At 37.2% G+C, this 19,631-nt stretch overlaps 1 protein-coding gene across 2 annotated transcripts in view; it reads left to right on the top strand.

The window, feature by feature from the left end:
- The window catches only part of LOC122822889 (testican-2-like), a 40,678-nt gene that overhangs the window by 7,484 nt on the left and 13,563 nt on the right, over positions 1-19,631 (top strand). Inside the window, exons 2-3 of one of the 2 annotated variants that reach the window (XM_044101952.1) lie at positions 12,132-12,140; positions 14,912-14,957. In XM_044101952.1, coding sequence (XP_043957887.1) covers positions 12,132-12,140; positions 14,912-14,957 — 55 coding nt within the window. The remainder of the gene's footprint in view (positions 1-12,131; positions 12,141-14,911; positions 14,958-19,631) is intronic. The other variant, XM_044101953.1, reaches the window with a different exon arrangement.

Here is a 19,631-nt window from a genome sequence, read left to right as displayed (position 1 = left end):
GAGTTTTTGTTATTAGCTTTCTGATTTGAAGGTGCCCTGCACATATCCATGTTCTGATAAATTCCCCTTGGGTGAATATAATTTAGAGCAGCACAGTTGTATCTCCTTGGAAAAAGGAGATTTGTAGGAATTGTGGTCTGTGTAACTGTTATGTCTGGGTGCAGTCCACATGCATATGACTTTAATGTAACAACACAGAGGAACATCGCCTTTAGAACTTCTAAAAAAGCTGGATTTTGTTTGCGTAAGCATGCACAAATTATTATATCTACTGCATTCTGATGCAGATCCTCTGGTGTGACCTTAAACAGGCCTCCTCTGTGCCTGATTTAAAACAAATCTTCAAAGAAGGCTGGCCCATAATTCATCCACAGCTACCCATAAATCATTGCCAGTCTATGCAAATGCTTCATAGCAGTTGTTGCTGTCAAGGGAGGTACGGCCTGTAATTAGCTATAGGAGGATTTAACTTCTTTACATAGAGACAGATTGACTTAGATTGCTTGTTTCTGTTAATAAATGAAATCATCATTGACATTAATGACATTAGTGTGGCTATTTTAATGCCTAAATACCAACATTGTAAATTTTAGCTTAATGCTTCAGAACAAAATCGGCCAAAATAGAATCTGCAGCAGCACAGTGCCATGCAGTATGGATTTGTGGATGAATTGATAACTTTAGCTTGAGATCCAATTTAAGAAAAATATCAACATGGGATCAAATGCTGATATTGGTTTAAAGTAGTTCTACATCTACTTAAAATGTATGGATTACTTCCACAGAGGGAGGATTACCCAGCACAAACTAGATAACATGTCAGGCAAGGGAACACTAATAATTTCATAAGTGTCTCAGTCATATAATTACATCTCTGCAGAAGCAGAATTTTGGTGTCAAAACATCTAAACCATGTACAAACAGTTAAACATCAAAAGCAAATTTGTCACAGAAACATGTGGTCTGGTCAGTTCAATTTGGCTTGCACTGTCCTGTCTGGCGGACAATGTGCAGCTGCAGAAAGGCTCTTGGTGTGAAATGAAGTGTGTTTATGACGGCAGAAAGCTGTGTCACAGTTGGACCCTAGAACAAGCATTACCAGCAGGAGTAAGCACTAATATTCAGCTGCTGAATCAAGCAATCAAGGCAGGATAAAGGCAACACCCACAACAAAATGCTGTTAATTGTCGACTGTACCAAGGTTGTTGTGTAATAAAGTGAAGACGACAAAGTAATTTGAAATCAAACTAAATTATTCAGCTTTGCATTTTAGGTTGTTTGTTAGAAGTCTTTAATTACACCTACAGTACAGTGCAAAAATGTCAAACCGTTAGATGAGCAGCATCTATAAGTGAGGTATTTCAAAAAGATGACAGAAATCCAATTAAGATAACAGATGCAGGACCAGAGGGCTGAGCATTTTCTGTAGCGTATGCCAAGTTTTTAGCTTACAGCTATTTAGAATTCATCTTGTTGGTGCTAAATACAATTTTCTGTCTGTCAGGCTGTGTTATCTTTAGTGTTTTTTATAGATTTCATAGAAGGAAATAGGAACAAATTGTGTCTTTACCACAGGCTGAAAGTAACAGTTTGTCTAAAGATGCGATTTAAAATTGATTCTTTGTTCTGTTGCAGATGTAGGGATGCAGCCAAGATTCAATTTAATTTAGAAAAGGTTCAGGAACAGAGTCAAAAATCTGCAAAGAAGCAGTTAAAGTGTAGATTAATAAAGAGAAGATCCTTCAGAGAGCCAAAAGAAATATTGCTCAACACTATTCTAATGGAAAGTGAAATATAAGGGCAGTTAGAGAAGGCTTGCAACTTTTTTAAGCTTTTGAGCAGTTAACTCTGGTACTTTGTGAAAATCTACCTGAAAATGTTTAATTTTTATTTGTTTAATTAAAATGTAATTAAACAAAAAGTTATTTTAGTTTTCAGAATTTAGAACAACATACATTGTTAAATTTTTCCAAAGTTTATAGAAAGGCCAGGTTGGTGAGCCTTTCAATAGATATGGAAAATAAAGAAAGAGAGATAGCCCACTTAGAAATAAAAAGGACATAATTTGAACAGCAAAAATAAAAAAAATAAAAAAAACATTAAACTGCTCTTGAAGGCCTTGTACCATTGGAGCCCTTCTGTATTAGAAGTACTTCCTCCCAGCAACAGTCTATAACCATCACTGCTCCCAACAATCTCAGTAGGTTTTTATACTTCTCTTGTTATTTGCACAGTTTTTCTCATTTCAAATAACATTTCTGCTGTTATTTGCACATCTCTATTGTTTGCACAGTTTTATTTTCACTTCTGGTAAATAGACTGCTGGGTTTTTAATGCACAGGCACATCCACATTTTGCACAGTTGGATATTTGTTTTGACTAGTATGCTATTTTTAATAACAGCACAATACTTTGTGTTATAATTTTTCCATACTGTGCAATTCTTATTAATCGTAGTCCTGTTTTTTAATTTTTTTTTCAATCTTTGTGTTTATCTACACTTTTCGATTGTCTGCCACTTTTTCCCACTGTGGAACAATAAAAGGATATTTCTTCTTTAAACATTGATAAGAACTTTTTAAACTGCTCTACTTTGCTTCTGAAAGAGCCATAGTGAAGGGGCCAAACTGTTCTATTTTCAAATGTTGGATTAGACGAGATGTTCTTTGAGACGTTCAAAGCTTTGGATATTGTTTTCTAACCTAGAACAGCTGAATTTATACTGAGACCTTATTATGCAGAGATGGAGTTATTAACTAATTAAACTTTTGAAGGCAATTGGTTGCATGAGATTTTATTCAGGGGTTTTAATGTATGGATCCTGAAGAAAATTGTTGGACCCTTTCAAATCTTTTTTTGGAAACCATGAGCCATTTTTCTTCCACTTAAAATTGCTTTGTCCAGAAATTGCTTTAAAGCTGTTCCAGTAAGTACATTCACAATTTGTGCTCCTACTGCAATATGTTTTATCAGCTAGTTAGCATAAAATAAAGCACAGATCTGTTCAGACAAAAGAAACATAAAGATAAGAAGCCATATTTTTGTTCCCTCGACATATATGTGTCTCTGAAGCACAATGAAATTATGATCAGATGACTGCAGTGACCTTTTTTGTCATCAGTCACAAGCAGAAAGGATAGCTGCAGTTTTCACACCAGTAGGCAAAACATTACAGTGATAGCTTTGCATGCTACAAATGCTCTGCACAGAGAGAGTTAGTGAATGGGAGCGATTATCTCAGTGGAGATTATTAAACCTGGAAAACAGCCTGCAAACATAGCTGTTTATACATTAGCCAGGTGGATTTGTATTGAGTCTGCAGAGCAAGGTTGTCCTAAATATAATCATGTTTGCCTTGGGTGGTGTAGTATTTTTGATGTATGCCTTTTTGCTGTCGCCATTATTGCCATGAACTGTCAGGGGTGGAGCTGCACTAAGTGAATAGCTAATCTAAGCGGTGCAGCTATATGCCTTGTTCTGGGTAAAAATAGATATAATAATATAAGGTGCTTGGGTTCAACCTGGCATTGATACATTCTTTGCTCTAGGCCACAAATCACTCACTGTTGAAACAGGATGACAGGTACCTTACAATTAGGCCAGGCAGCTACAAAAGCTGAGGACATGCTCTTGCCTGGGGAGAAACAGACTCGCTCACCGTCTTCTGTGTGTTCACTCCGGACAAGAGGGGCTTGTCTGCCCCAGAGCTGCGTATGGAAGAACTGAGCCTCCTCTTTGTATTAACTGTGCAATGCAAGGAAGTGTCAAGGACAGACATAGAAAGGACTCTGATCATGTCAGCGCACAAGTATGTTAGGCGTTTGGAGGATGTATTTGTTTGTGTCTATGTCAGAGAAACTTGCAGTTTGCTGAGCTGACAGGGTAATGGATACAGACTACAAAGGGAGATCAAAATGACCTTAATCATGCAAATCTTATAGTGAGGATACAGAGCAGAGCTAAAGTGTTAATAGTTTTTTTCCCCTCAGTTGAAATAACCCACAAGAATTTCATTTCTCCATGATGGAGCCTTTCCTGGAGCTATAATGTGGCATCTCAGTGTGCATCCGTGTTTTACTGTAATTTACCCCCGCCGCTGCAGGAAATTAGCATTATCAGCAGCCACAACAACCCAATTTGTCCTCATTGCTATGGCAGGCGCGCAGAATTAAATGTAATCAGCCGGCTAGCTAACTTAGATGGCCCTGTGAGGACCCTTATTCAGAACCCGGTGCCAATTCAAATGGTCCGCTCCTCATCACAATGTTCTTTTAACTGAGCTGCTGATGTTTAAACTTCTGTCTGACAGTTTGAAAGGGGCTTCAGTGGACCCGTCAGTCAGCGGACATGTTTAAATAGCTTTCACATTTGTTCAAATAGGCCTCCTAACAACTGAATCCATGATTACAAGGATTGATAAATGACTGTAGTGTTTCATAACATGCGTGTTGACAATACTAATGAGTGCAGTAATTATGACTGCACAGTTGCACCATAGACAGACTTTTTACACATTTTTCATGACAAAATTCCAAACATTTTCAGATGCAAATTTGCAGGATTGCTAGTATTTTTCAACCAAGTTTAAAAGATTAATAAAAAAGTTCACAATAACCTTATAGGCAGATATTCTTATATGTCAAAATCAAAAATTTTGCTTTACACTCCAAGTTTGTGCTCGGGTTCTTATTTGCTCGCAATAAATGTACGGTAAATGTAAATAAAGATTTAAAATATAAGTATATGAAGAAACAAAATATAACAAATACATTCTTTTCTTGTAAATTTGTATATATAAAGTTTTGTTTTTTTCTACAAAAGAAGAAAACAATATTCAGTTAGTGAAATATGGTATTGATCCGATAATTCTTAAATGGTTTACACAAAGTAGTACCTATCCTGGATGGCTGAATGGATGGGTGGGTCTTTTAGACAATGTGATTGGTTTATATCTGTAGATATTTGATCCAGAGAGGTTAAATATATATATTAAAGAATTGCCATATTTCTACTTAAATGATCAGTAATTTAAAATAAGTTATATTAAAACTAAAAGACATACTTAAAATATTCACATTGTGCAGTAGATTCTCTTAGTATAAGCAGTCATTTTTTGAAAAGTGCTCGCCGTATTCAATAAATCCTGTTGCATTCAGTGCACAGAAAGATGACTTTACTGGCTTTCAAAGGTTGCCAGATAAGTTTCTGAATACAGTGTTCAGTTCAAAATGTGAAATTTACGAAGTTTGTTTTTCTTCCTTCAGGCGAAAAAGTCTTTGTTAAAATTTTTTGAAGCTGATTTTATTTTCCCAGCCTCTTGTCGCCACATTCAATATTGATTGAAAATCCTCTGAGTGAGGTCAGTGTGCCAAGACCAAACATGTTTTTAAGTTCATTCAACTGTTTGTGTATGCTGAGAACTTTTTTTGTGTGTGTTTGCAAATCAATACTGATGAGTCGAGTTTCTACAAAGCGAAAATAGCCCACTTGCCAGATTTTGTGTTAGTCTTCTTGGAGGCTCTTCTTCTAACACTGTATGCAGAAGCACCGAGGTTCAGCACGTTAAAGACAGTTGAGCATAAGCTCCGAGGTCCCTGGGGCATCTGTGTAGAGCTCAACCTGGAGTCTCGCCTCCTCTCTTTCTGCCTCTTTGTTTTGCAAATGGATTGTGGGGGGAGGAAGCGATAAGATGCTGCAGAGACTCTGTTGTTCCAGGGTTCTGCTTTGCTCAGCAGTGTGATCCGACTGAATCCATTTTTTTTTTCTGCGGCGCTATATTCTCCAATTACTGCATCTCGCTGAGTATCCAGCACCTCAATTTGGCTGTGAAGCCTGCAGCAGCAAAGTGAACTGGGCTGCCGTTTGATCACTTCATCTGTGATATGAGACCGCAGCTGAAGGACTCCTGAGAAGAGAATGTTATAATATTTTTTTTTGTGACGCAACGTCTTGAAATCTGCTGCTTGAATCTCCTTTTATGAAGAAAGCATTGTTGTTTCCAGCCTTTTTTATGTAGCCTGGGCATGAAGCATTTTGTGCTTTCACCAGAATTTAGTTTACCTAGCTGCATTTGTTTTCAGAAACTCAGCCAGCCTTAGCGTTTTCTGCATGTTAGCAAATGTTTTGGATGGATGCATGCTTTTGGAGCTGGCTACTTTGTTGCTCAACTAAAAAGACATGCCCTTCACTGTGCAGATATGACTGCTGATTGTGCTTGCACTGCACTGCATTGCAGACAGGCGTCTTACCTTGTGAAACAACATGTGTCCTTTGCCTGCAAACCCCCGAGCGGTCCAGCACAGATGATCAATTTTATCCAGCTCTGTGTTGCTCAGCAGCAACTTAATCCTATAATACTCGGGTATTTGTTGCAACTGAGGCTATGCCATATTTCTCAGTGGGTTTCTTCGGTTGTCTTTGAAATGTGATGGGAAAAACTCTGACGTTTTGTTTGTGGTACACAGTTATCTAAAAAACAATGCAATTCAACCGCAGAGCCAGTCTGCCTCTGCTGCAGTAGTACTTTTACAACTGTCACATTATCTGTAGTGCAAAAGCTATGATGTTCAAGCACATCAAAAGTTGTTGCTGTGGTTTCTGTTTTTCTATAAGTGAAAACACAATTGCTTTTTTATATCAGTCTCTTGCAAAAGTATCATAATCATTGCAACCACAAACTTCCATATTTTATTCAAACTATGTGACTGACAAATACATAGTTTCATATATCTGCAAAGTGACAGGAAAATATTCTTTTTTTTAACTCATAAAATTCTGAAGTGTTCATTTATATTCATCCCCTTTACTTTGATAACCATAAATACTGTAAAATCTACTGCAACAAGTTGCCTTTAGAAGTTTATATCAGTATAAATAAAACTGTTCTGTGAAGGCTCAAAGGTTTGTTAAAGACGATTATTGAACAAATAACATCTTGAAGACCAAGAAACATGATAGATACGTCAGAGATAAAGTTGTGATGCAGCTAAAGCAGGTTGAGGTAAAAAAAAAAAATTAATCTTTAATTATTTCCCTAATAACTGTTTTTTACACAATATAATCAGCTTGATTGCAAACCTACCCAGACTTAGCTCTCAAATTAAACTGACAGACTGGTCAAACAAGCCAATGGTAACTCTGGAGGAGCTGCAGAGATGCAAAGCTCTGCTGGGAAATCTGTTGTAGAAAAAAAAATCATAAAAGTCCACTTTTTGGTATTCCACAAGCAATGTAAAGGACTCAAATAGGTAAAGAAGCTGCTCTGGTCAGATGAGACCAAAACTGAACTGTATCTCCAAAATGCGAAACACTATGTGTGTCCGTGGTGATGCATTGTGGTTGCGGCATCATGCTGGGGATGTACTTTCGCTCAGCAGGGACAGGGAAGCTGGTCTGAGTTGATGTGAAGATGGCAGTCAAGAAGAAAAGCTGTTTATGACTTGAGTCTGGGGCATAGGTTCAGGATCCACCAGCAGAACAACTATAAACAAACAGCCAGAGGTACATTTGAATGATTTGGATTAAAGCATTTTCACAAAGTAGATTTTCCCCATAAAATCTATGAGTTTGACTCATTTACTTTGAGTCAGACTTGGGTTGACCCTTTTTGCATAGAAAAGTGGCAACAAGCACAGTGTCATTCCTCAAACTTAACTCAAACCCACTGCTTTAATTGTAGTGGGAGGTTATTTAAATTTTTATTTTCAAAATCATTCACAAACCACACATTATTTTTCCTACTTCACAATTTTGTACAACACTGAATAAATTTTTTGGGTTGCAGTGTCACAGAATGCGAAAATGTAAATGGTTCAGATTAAAACAGTGAGCAGCGTCATTTCAAAAACTCTGCAATGCATTTACGATTGTTTGAATCTGTTGTTGGTCTGCGCCTTCTTCTGTTTGCCAAGTTTTCTGCGATTTTCCGAGACTGCAAGCCACAAACAGAACCAGATATTACCTCCACCACTCAGACCCCAGCATGCTGAATCACAGAGACATAATGACATGGCAAAGCGAAGATGCACTCCCGCTGCTCCACGGTAACTACAGAAAGGATGGATTTAAGACAGCATCCGAACAGTGTGCCCTTTGCAGCAATTTAAAGTGCAGGCTGGGGGTACGCAACTAATTCAGCTGCATTAATCAGGCAAAACACGTTATCGTGCAAATCACGGCTGAACGAAATGATGAGCTGACATTGTTCTGCCAGTCAAACAGTCTGATGCACATCAGTGATCCAATCGTACGACACAAACCAAGCACAGAGTGGAGCAATCAGTGGAGGAAAAGCCTCTGCTGGTTCTTTTCTTTCATTACAGACATGACCCAGAACACTGGTCTATCCATCAGCCTGTGTTTATCCAATCACCGGCAGACTAAATGACTTCAAGAAGCTGGATAAATGACAACTAGTGGGGGGATGCAAAATGTCCAGATCATCATTTAACCTCCATCTCATATCCGGCAGCTTAAGAGATGTTCTCATGGCAAATATTGGTCTCAGAAAATCAATAAGGAATATTGCAGAGGATGAGGCAAGCTGTTATTGCACAGAGAGTGGGGAATTTCTTCTGAAAAGTTTCTCTACCTTTGTGTAACTGATTGAATTGGTTCATGGGACAGTTGCAAGAAATATATCAAAGAATCAGCATCATCATTTCAGACACTTACGGCCTACATTCACATCCAGGCTCCCATAGTTTCTGGTGCCAGTAGTTATTTTAGCTTGAAGTTTAAATGAAAAGAAAATGACCAGAAGATGCAGCCACATGAAATTCTGGATAATTTTTGTTTTAGTCTTTCAAATTGTTGGAACAATTTTCGCTAAATTTGATGCTTCATTTAAAATTTTATTGAGCCTCGCAAAAATAAGTTGTAGCACTTTTGTATAAAAGAATTATATGTTTACAAAGAAATGTGAAATGTCTATCAAAGCTGTTTAGCTTTTCTTTTCTTCATCTCATGGAGTTCTGGAAGAATTATATCACTCCAAAACATAACATTGTCTATTTTCCTCTATGTCATTACTTTTTTGTTTATTTTGAGCTTTGAAGTTTATGTCTTTCTTCATCTTGCCTTTGAAAATATTGATTTATATGGCCTGATGCTATTTTTTGATGCTTTTTGGCAATTTATGACAGGTTCTCTTTGTTCAGTAGTTTATTATACTGTCAAATGGTCCAGCGCTAATCTCTGGGGTTGCAGAAACATTCTGTCAGCTTAAAGAACTTGTAAAATAGATGTCATTATTTTAGACATTATTATATGGCACCAAATCCAGTGTGTCACAGTGAGTAACTGGAGCACTGCGAGCCAAATCCCATTACAAACGGCATTGAACTTCATATCTTTCAATGAGACAGACATGCAGTTAAACGGTTTAGGAACAGCCCTGCTGCAGTCATGCTGAGCTGGAATCCAATGTGCATAAACATTTTTGATGTCAGTGCTCGTGATTAGAATGTTTTTTTGTTGTTGTTTTTTTTCTGTGCTGCAGCACTGGGTGAGGTTTGCAGCTGGCAGGTTGAGGGGTTTTTAGTGGTATTTATGTCTTCGGCAGACAAGGCCCTGGCAAGGTGAGCTAGACGTTAACTCAGAGGAGTGCAGTCAGGCTTGCGGCCAAACGTTGTCATCCTAATGCCGGCAAGCAGTCCAGGAGGAGCAGTCGCAGCATCTGGATAGTCAAGCTCCATTAGGCTCCTGGCTCTGTTTTACACCGGCTCGCGTTACACCCTTGTTGACAAATGGCAGGAGAGGTGGTGTGTGTGATATGAATCAGCTCAGGGGACCTCCAGCATGAATATCATTCCCCCTCCGTTGCTCCCTGATCTTTCCCCTCCCTCCTTAGCTGTTGTCGAGGAACTCTTGCAGCTGCCTCCCTGGGATTCATGGGGACAGCATTAACTCTCAACCTTGGTGAAGGACTAAACACAGCCTCCGTCCTTGCCATCTCACTGCTGCTGACAAAAGAAAAGGACCTCTGAATTTAAACCCTTTCTTGGTCTTATGTCAGTTCAGGCAACTGCAAAATCTTTGCAGATAATTAACTAAGTACATCTGATGTAAGGGTTGAGCATCTTTGATGTAGTCGTGTTCTCTGCCTTGTTGCTGAAATATTCCATTATTGCTAATGCTCTATAATGGTATGTTTATGGGACATTTCAGTATTTGAGCTTTTATTATTAATTTCAATGTCAAGATGCAAATCTGACAATGAAAGGTTGTTTTCTATGATGTTATAGGTGCCACTCTTACAACTGTAGGATATTTAGGCTTTTACCAATTATAAATAGATTATTTTTCAGGAAACATTATGTCAGATTCAATGTAGAAAGCACATTTTAAGTCAAAACAAAGGAAAGTGAGCAAGACGCCATGCATGACTAAAGAAAAGAGCAGGGAGGTGAGGCAATAAAAATGGCAGGTAACTGTATCTATAATATACAAATACATAAGATGTGTATATTTTTTATACCTTTTTGGTGGCTTCACTGCAGCTGCTGTATTTATTGCAAGCTGATGTAAAAGAAAAGAATAGATTGCTCCCACATGCTTGACTTGATGAATGTGTTTCCATTGTATTTGTGAATCCAGAGCAGAAGTAAAACAGATAAAGCAGTGAAAAACGGCTAAAAAAACAAAACAGAGCAGACTGCACTGCTTCATCAGTTCCCTCCTCAAAGTTACTACCAAATAAAGAAACTTTGGAAACAAAATGTCAAGTATTGATTCAAAACAAACAAACAACCCTTCTGACTTGTAAAATTAGTAATACATTTCACAGCTAGTTGTAAGTTTGGTCTCTGGGGAGCAGCAGCAGCAGACCTCAAAGTTTATGGTAACTCCTTATGTAGAATCAGAATCAATGACATACCCAAGCTCTTTATTTATTTATTTTGTGTTCCCCACCAGGGGGTCCTTTTTGTGGCCTCTAGTGTCCCTTATACCACAGTAGGCTGACAGGAAAGGGGGAAAGACATGCGGCAAATGTCGTCGGGTCCGGGAATCAAACCCGCGACGGCCGCGTCGAGGACTGAAGGCCTCCAAGCGTGGGGCGCGCTACCCTCTACGCCACCGGAGCACGCCCCCCAAGCTCTTTATTTTATGGCTTGAGGCAAAGTTGCATTTGTTCTCTACTCTTATTAATGCCGTTTACAGAGCCTCAAAATTCTAATTCTCAAGATTTTAACAGAGTAGAGCATGAAATTACCCTCCATGTGGACAATGTTGTTCTTTATTTGAATGATGCTGAGCTAACTCTTTCAAAAGTGATCAGTCTTTTGCAAAGGGTAATTGTTAGAATACAAGTCGCTTATTGAAAAACCAAAGACTCTTGCATATTATTCAGAGATTTAGTCAATCCAGATGAGATTGAAAAGGAATCAGTTATAACTTACACTTTCATCATGTATTAGTGGATATATGTCAAAGAATGTGCTGTTTTATAGGGTAGTTTAATGAAGCAAACCATACAATGTTATGTTTCACTAAAACACACTGCTTTTCTGGAGGATAAAACACACAGGGAGAGGCTGAGGTGGGTATTGATGTGTAATGCCCTTGGACTGAAGCCAGGGAGGTGAAATGGGATAAAAGGGAAACCGTCACTGATATGTAGACTCAAGGTTATCCTTTAAAGAAACTATATCTCTCCGTCGTCAGTTCTTTGTTTAGTTTGTTCTTGCCGCTACGATAGAAAAACATCCCAGCTCCCCATTGAATTTAAAGATTCCTATCCATTCATCCCTGTGTTCTCATAAAGCTTACAGTAGTTACAGCTAAAACACAACTTCTGAGCTGGAAGAGAGAGGCTGTTGCCTTCTGGGATGCAATCACAGACAGAGAATGGAGCCCACCCTTGTCTTCAGGACCCCTGCCAGCTAATAGAAGTGGCAGCTGATCATTTTCAGTTAATAGGTTCAAATAATCCCCTGTGAATCTCTTGTGAGATCCTTGGAGACTACATGTATTTGCAATCAGTGTGTTATGGTCTGACAGCTTAACTCCTCCTATGGCCAAATAGCTCTCTACATGCTAAACAGTAGCAACAATAAATCTGTTATAAATTTTAACATGATATATATTTTTTTCTTTCTCCATTCCCTCCACGCTGCTGGTTTCTGCCACAGGAAGTCGAGGTTAGTCTCCCCTTGTCCTTTGTTTTGTGTTGTGTTGTTCAGTGCCTTGCAAAAGTATTAATAGGCCTAGAACTTTTTCTCCTCATGCTAAAACCATAAACATCAATGTATTTTTTTTTTCCAATGTAAAGTGACAAACTACCACCAAAGGGAATAACTGAGAAGTGGAAAGAAAATGTTGACATGGTTTTTTACATTTTTACAAATGTGTACAAATAGCCGTCTTTACCTTAATGCCTCTAAATAATATCCAAGACATTCAGGACAACAACCCTACGCAACTAAAGCTACAATAAACTGAGTCCATAGAGTGGCATTGGCAAAGTCCAGACCAAAATGTAGCTGAAAATCTGTGTTTTAAAATTAACGTTCACAGATACTCTACATCCCATCTGATTGAGGTTGAGCTATTTTGTAAAGATGAATAAACTTTTTTTTTTAATAAATAGATGTGCAAAACTGGTTGAAACACATCCCAGCTGCTGTAATTGTTGAAAAAAAGGTTACATGAAGTACTCAAGCAGTTCTACTGAATATACAGTAGAGTATATCAGAGTTTCCTGATTTCAATAATTCATAAAAATCCTGCATCACTTTCCTTCATCTCCACAATTATGCATTGCTTTATGTTGGTCTATCACACAAAATCCAATAAAAACCATTGACGTTTATGATTATACCACAAGAAATGTAAAAGAAAAAAACAAAAGTTCAAAGATAAATACCATTGCAGGCCACAGTATGTGTTTGTTCAGTCACGTCTCGCAGGCTGCCTGATGGGTGAGAGATAATTCTTTTTAAAGCACAAACACACCCAAATCAATATAATAGCTACAGCATATATTTCTGCCGCAGTGGAGTGCAGCTTCTGATTCCAATTCTGCTGCAACACAAACACATTCAGAGTTGGGCGCATTAACATGCAAAACACAAACAGCTAAAAAACTTACAGCCAAAGTCAAACTCACAGATGCTTCACTAATGATGAAATAATACGAAACACAACTCATGAATAAGAATGTATTCTTTCTGAGATGAAAACTGTAATATCAGGGATGAAAAAAAAAGGTAAAAACTCAAAGCGTATTCTTTTTATCTCTCACTCTGTTCACAGTATTTGGAGCTGCCTTTTGGGTGTTCTTGTTCAGCTTGACTTGAGAGCTCAGTCTCCGTATCCCCTCACCAGAATAAGTCTGAGCTAAAATGATCAGACCTGATCCTCGGGGTCCTTGCTAAGAGTTGTGCCAAATAGTAAGCAGTTGATCCTCGCTGTCCTGACAGAAGGAGAAATGGGTCAGAGTGGATGAAAACGGGGGAAACAGAATTTATCATTCCAGCACAACGCCTTCAGGGACAACTTAAAAAAAATGTGTTCGTTTGCAAATATTCCCTTAGCAAATATTCCCTGTTCACGGAGCAGGAGTGGTGATGTATTTAAAGTTCAGAGCATGGCTTTGTGAAGATTACTTTAGTTTAGAAACTACGTCTGCATGATTCAAAATGTGTTTAGATCTTTACTCTTTACCGGGGAATATAAACAAACTTCTTGCTAAAGATCCTCAAGATCCCTCATGTCTGCTCAGTTTTCCCAGAACTGTAAAAGTGTAAATTATTTTTGATCTGAACTATTCTCTGACATGTTGCTAAGTCAACGAGTCAAGGAGGGAAGTGTTCAACATGTTAGTCAACACAATGCATACTTGCAAAGGTTTAACAACTGAATCTTTTCACGTTTGTTTTATTTGAGTCTTACTCCATAGATGTAGCAGAAAAATAATAGGAAATGACAAATGATTGTCCATTTTTTGCAAGTTTAATTTGTAAAGTATGACATTTGTCCTCCTGAGTTAATACATTATAGATTATCTTCTTTCCCATTGAAATTCAAGGCAGTTGCGTGATAGTGGGATGTAGTTTGGAAGGGAACAACATTCTCTGTCTGTTAATTGCTGCTTTTTTTGCATATAAGACCAGCTATACCTACTCCACTGCACACTAGGGTACGATTAGTTGTAGCTTCATGTCAAGTCGATACTAAAACACCAGGAGGGAATTCATCTTAGAAAATTTGTTGCTCCAGCTGCAGCTTCTGTTGTTGTATCATTACGGACAATAACAGGCAAGGTTTTGTTAGTTTTCTTGTCTTGTGTCCATACGCCAGCCTTCCTCAAAGATGTATGGTTTTCAAGACTTCTTCAAGTAGAAATCTGACAAGGATAGCTGCCATTTATGTTCAACTCCATCCCAAAGTCATTACTTTGTAAGAGCAAAATACAATAACCCCGTTTAGAAGAGCTGGAAATCTCAAGTTCCTCTACAAATTCTCAATTTAATTTAGGTCTGGACTTTGAATAGGCCATTCTAATGCCTGAATATGATATGATCCTTTGTAACTTCACCACAGTCATTTAGGGTCTACCATATTGTTATAAGGTAAACCTTTGCAGTATGATACCATCATCCTTCAAGGTGAGGATTGCGTATCTCAGGTGTTAGTTTTCAGTCACGTACAGTGTTTTAAACATCAATCCACACTAATACTTGAGAAAACCTACACATTCAGTAGGAAACATGCAAACTCCCTTCTGCATAATAACTTCAGCAAATGAAGTCAGTTCTGAATGTTATTTATAGCATATGGCTCACTTCTTATATATTCTTTAATTATGTATGCTTATCTGAATTTTCATTATTGCATGAGTGAGCTTCCTTGTTGTTTCTTTCTGGCATAAATAATTAAATCGAATAATGCAAATATTTTTGTTTTACAGGACGACTACATCAGAAATGCTGAAGAGACCACAGGCTCTGACGAAAGTGAGTAGCACTTTTTTTTTATATATGCAGAGCAAATAAGTCTAAGCTTTCATTTGAAGTGTTCTTTTACAGAAAATGTAAAAGGCATTTTACAATAATATACACTATTATCAAGACAGTCATGTTATAAAAAGACAAAAGGAAAATATCGCTTGCCATTATGCATCGTTTCTAGGCAATAAAATGGCATGGCAGCTATTATGAAAGCATTGACTTCTTTTAGTACTTGCTGAGGTCAGACAGCAGGATTGGAGCACTTGGCTATGGTGTCTGAGCTTTGTTGAGGGTGAGAACACAGCTGTGATTCAGAAAAGTAGAGGTTGTGCCTTCAGTTGGATCCATTAGTTAGAAAAAAGCCAGCTATAATTGCTTTTGTTGCTGAGAGCTCAAGTCAGAACTCCCACCAGGCTTCATTTTCATCCACAGGGGTCGGTTCCTTGCTGAGAAAAAGAAAATCTCACCTTTCGAAATTCAGCTGCGGAGGAGGAACAGAGAACATGTGAATGTGAAGTTTAGCTACCAGAAAAATGTTATTATTTACCTTGGGCATTTAGAAAATTTACTTATGGAGAAAGTGCTTTCACAGATTTCCTACTTTCACAAATAATCCTTTAAAGACACTTAAGGACCTTCAAATGCAGAAAAAAGTAATTATTCTCCAGGTGAATGACATTTCAATCACCTCCAAACTTCATTAACTTTCCCTTTTTTCTGATATGTAATATGTTTTTTTAGAGATTTCAAATAATTAAATTGTTATTTAAAAGGTACCAATGCAACAAATGGTTACATTTTTGGACGTTTTCAGCAAATCTGAAGTTACTTAAGACATTTCTGAAAAACATCAGTATTGATGCGCAATAATTTAATTGCAAAATACAAAATATAAATATTACGCAAGATTAATAGATTTCAATGATGTTGCTAAAAGGAAGATATCAGACAAAATGTAATATAAAAAGTTGTTGCATAGTCAAATTAATCACCAATTAATAATAATAAAAAAAACATTTTGAAAAAAAAAAAAAATTCCTGATGGGTGCATAGGCGTTAGATAAATCTGTGGACCTCTGATGTCAAATCAGCAGCCACAGTGTGTTATGTAAACTGTTTTTAAACAGATTTATGATCCACTACTATCCAGGAATATTCATGCTCTGCCGGGTCTGATGGGTCAGACTTTCCCAAACAGAACATTGGACTCAAGCATTGCCGTGTTTTTGCCAAAATGCCTGCCGCAACAGTTTATAATTTATGCTGTAGTACAGTAGGTCACACTGGAGGCAAACCTTTATAAAGCAGACTTCACTGTCCATCTCAATCAGAGGGTTTGTAACGTTTTGTTTTGTCAAATATGTTCTGTGTTGCATTGTATTTCCTGCTTCCAACATATCAATGTCAGAAATGACTAAAATAAATCAATAACTAAAATATTTTGCTTTAAATCTTTTTAGCTGTTTCACATGTTGTGATTACAGTCATTCAAATCTGTATTTTCCTTCTGTTGGTCACTTTGGTTTGAACAGAATGTCTAAGCTGATCTGTAGAGGGTTTAATGAGGTTGAGATCAGGACTGCTGGCAGGTCAGCACATCCTCAACACTCCCTCCGTTCTGGATGAAATCTCCAATAAACGTTTGAGGATTTCATGTCAATATTTCAATGTCACCGTCAAAAATGCATGCTCATGATCACATAAACATAAATATCCAGAGTCATGTAAAATCTAATTGCTTCTTTTCCATTTAAATCCAAGATTTTTCACTGAGGAGGAATTAATTTGTTTTTCAAAACTGATTTTGAGAAATTGTGAGATTGAAACTTATTGCATCCATTAATATAGTTTAAAGAACCAGTTAAATGAGCTGTGGTTCTTTTAGAAATCAGAAAAAGGTGATTTCTAAAAGAAGACATCACAAAGAGATGGTCATGTTCAAATTCCATGTTATGCAGTCTGAAAAAAGTCATTTCACACATGTATCTATGTTGCTGGTTTCAGCTTCAGTGTTTCCAGTTAGTAAGATGTTGGGTGGTGGCTTTGCTTATGCAACTTTTCAGTTTTACTCTCCATCCAGCTTTGGACTCACTCTTTAAAAGGTCAGAATCATAAACTGTGTCATCTATCATTTTACACACACGCACACACACACCTTTATGTGTGCTGCTCACATTGCAGCAAATTAGCAGACCTTTTTCAGTAAGATTCTGCTGAATGGGAAGTGCTGGAGTGGTGGGGTTGGACTTAACACCCCACCCCTTGCTGCCTTAAGCTGGAATTTTTACCACTCATCTCTGAAAACAAGAGAAATAACTTGTGTAATCCTGTAAAAAAAATATGCCTTGCTTTCTGGAGTGTGGGTGGCGTTCATTTGAATACGATTGATTTCATTCCCCATCACAGCTTCCTCTGGGACTAATTCTGCAGATCTCATTGATCAAAGATGTCTTCTTTGCAAATTTCCCAAGACAGGAAAGACTCCTGGAAGGTGTAGTAGCAGACCTGCAACAAAAGACACATCAGAAAATTTCAGCCTCTGACTGCCTTTCAAGTGAGCTGATTGAGACATCAGCTCAACAAATTGCATTTAAGGAAAGCTCGAAAAGCCTGATGCTTTGACTTAACAGAGGAGCTGCCATACTTGACCCTGACATCTTTTGTGTGAACCAATTTTACTTCTTTTGCTTTTTGAATATTTTAATAAAAATGTTCTGCTCTAGTTTCTATAACTTTCACAAATTGGGGAACATATCTCATGAGCTGACAGTCTAATGGGCCTGTCTTCCTTAGACTTTAATATTTTAGAAGCACAATGAGTGACCAAACGTCTTTCCAATGTAGGTTTTATTTTACTACTGTGCTTTAGTAAATGGAAAACAAATGGATATTGAATGGGTCCACTGATGAGCCCAGGTGCCATGTTGATATTCGGGGATTTTGATGGGAAAACATGTCAGAAATATGAAATGCAAAAGCAGATGAATTTCTGTGGAAGCATGATTATAATGAGAGAAAATGGATGCAGTGTTCGAGTGCTATTAAAAAGTATTGACTCCCTTATAGATTCATTTTTTTTTTTGTCACTTAAATGTTTCAGATCATCAAACACACTTTGAAATCAGTCATTTGTCAGGCTGGTTCTATCTGTTTCAGTGAATCTTTGATTTTACAAGTTTGAAAGTCAGACCCAGGCCTAATTGTTACAAAGAGAGAATTTTGTTTTCAAAAACGTGTGCAGACCACGTAGACCAGCTATTCAAGGATTTCTTAATAAAGCAGTTTGTGAGATTAGATCAAATCTTTCTGTCTTTGAGATTCAATTTTCCATGTGGAAGAAGAATACATAAATTATATTTATAAAGTGAAGCTACACATTGCTATTGGAATCTATAATAATAATAACAACAATAATAACAATAAAAACCCTTAAACCTTTTTCACAAGAACAAACTGCGATATTGCGAGGAATTATGAGAAAAACAGTGAAGTCAAAGTTCATCAAATATGCCTGTTAGGAGAAAGTGTTATGTTGCAATCAACTAAACAAAAATAATAAAGGATTTAAGATTAACATGGGCGAAAAGTGTATTTTATACTTATTATTTATTATCATTTTAATGCAATTTTCTACACCGTTAAAAACATAAATGCCCTGCAGTGAAACTGCAAATTAAAAAATTAACCTCTTCTGACTTATGTTTTCCACCACATAATAGCACTAAGTAAAATTTGAAACACCATGTTGCATCTGAAATATCTCTCTGTTTTATATCATCTAGGTGCTGCATTTGACACACATGAGAGCATACCAATTAATAATAAAAGACAGAAAAGAAAAACAGACAGAATTATTAAAGGCTGGTTCAAATCTTTCTGGAAAGACTGGAAATATTTTGTGTCATTGGGTAGATATAAACCAGAATAACCAGATACCATTTGTTGTTCCTCACAGTTTTATTATTTGGTCAATTTTATTCTCTGCTTCCGCTAGTTTAGATTATGAAGTACTACAAAGTCTTTTACAACACATATTCTGATGATACACAGGTCTACATACAGTATATGACTGTGTTACCACATGAGCCCGGTCCACTACAGTTAAAACTGAAAATATTAGGATTTATGGTAGTTTTTTCATAAAGCTCAAAAATACCTGTATCAATTTTCTGGTTTTTCGTCCTTCCTGTTCGTTTTGAAGATTCCATTTTCAAAGCTTGTGCTCTATGAATAATATCTGCCATGAATTCATAATGAGCTTTTGTACCTAACAAAAAGCCCCTTTTATTGTTTTTATAGATTTGTTTTATTTGGCAGTATTTTATGTTGGAGAGGTTTGAGTAAGTTTTGATGGAGTTTTTATTTAAGACTGCCAGCGCCTTAATTAACATGGTCCATGGGCCAAATTTGCTAATATGTGCAATGAAATCTGTTTATTGTTCTTCTGCTGGGACAAATCAAAGTGTAGTGGTCACAAAATCTTCTATATGAAACGTTGTTGTTTTTTTCTTCAAATTTTATGAGCTATGAGCACTGCACGACTCTGAGCCCTGTTTAGCCCTGTTCATGCCACAATTTTTCTTTGGGGGTTAATAACATTGTTCTGAAATAGTTTTTTTTTTTTTTTAACCTCAATAGGAAGTAGAGCTAACTTATATGGGTCTTCAATTTAATTTGGAG

Source organism: Gambusia affinis, linkage group LG20, assembly GCF_019740435.1.
Source record: "Gambusia affinis linkage group LG20, SWU_Gaff_1.0, whole genome shotgun sequence".
Taxonomy (NCBI): domain Eukaryota; kingdom Metazoa; phylum Chordata; class Actinopteri; order Cyprinodontiformes; family Poeciliidae; genus Gambusia; species Gambusia affinis.
This window is presented reverse-complemented; position numbering and strand designations above follow the sequence as displayed.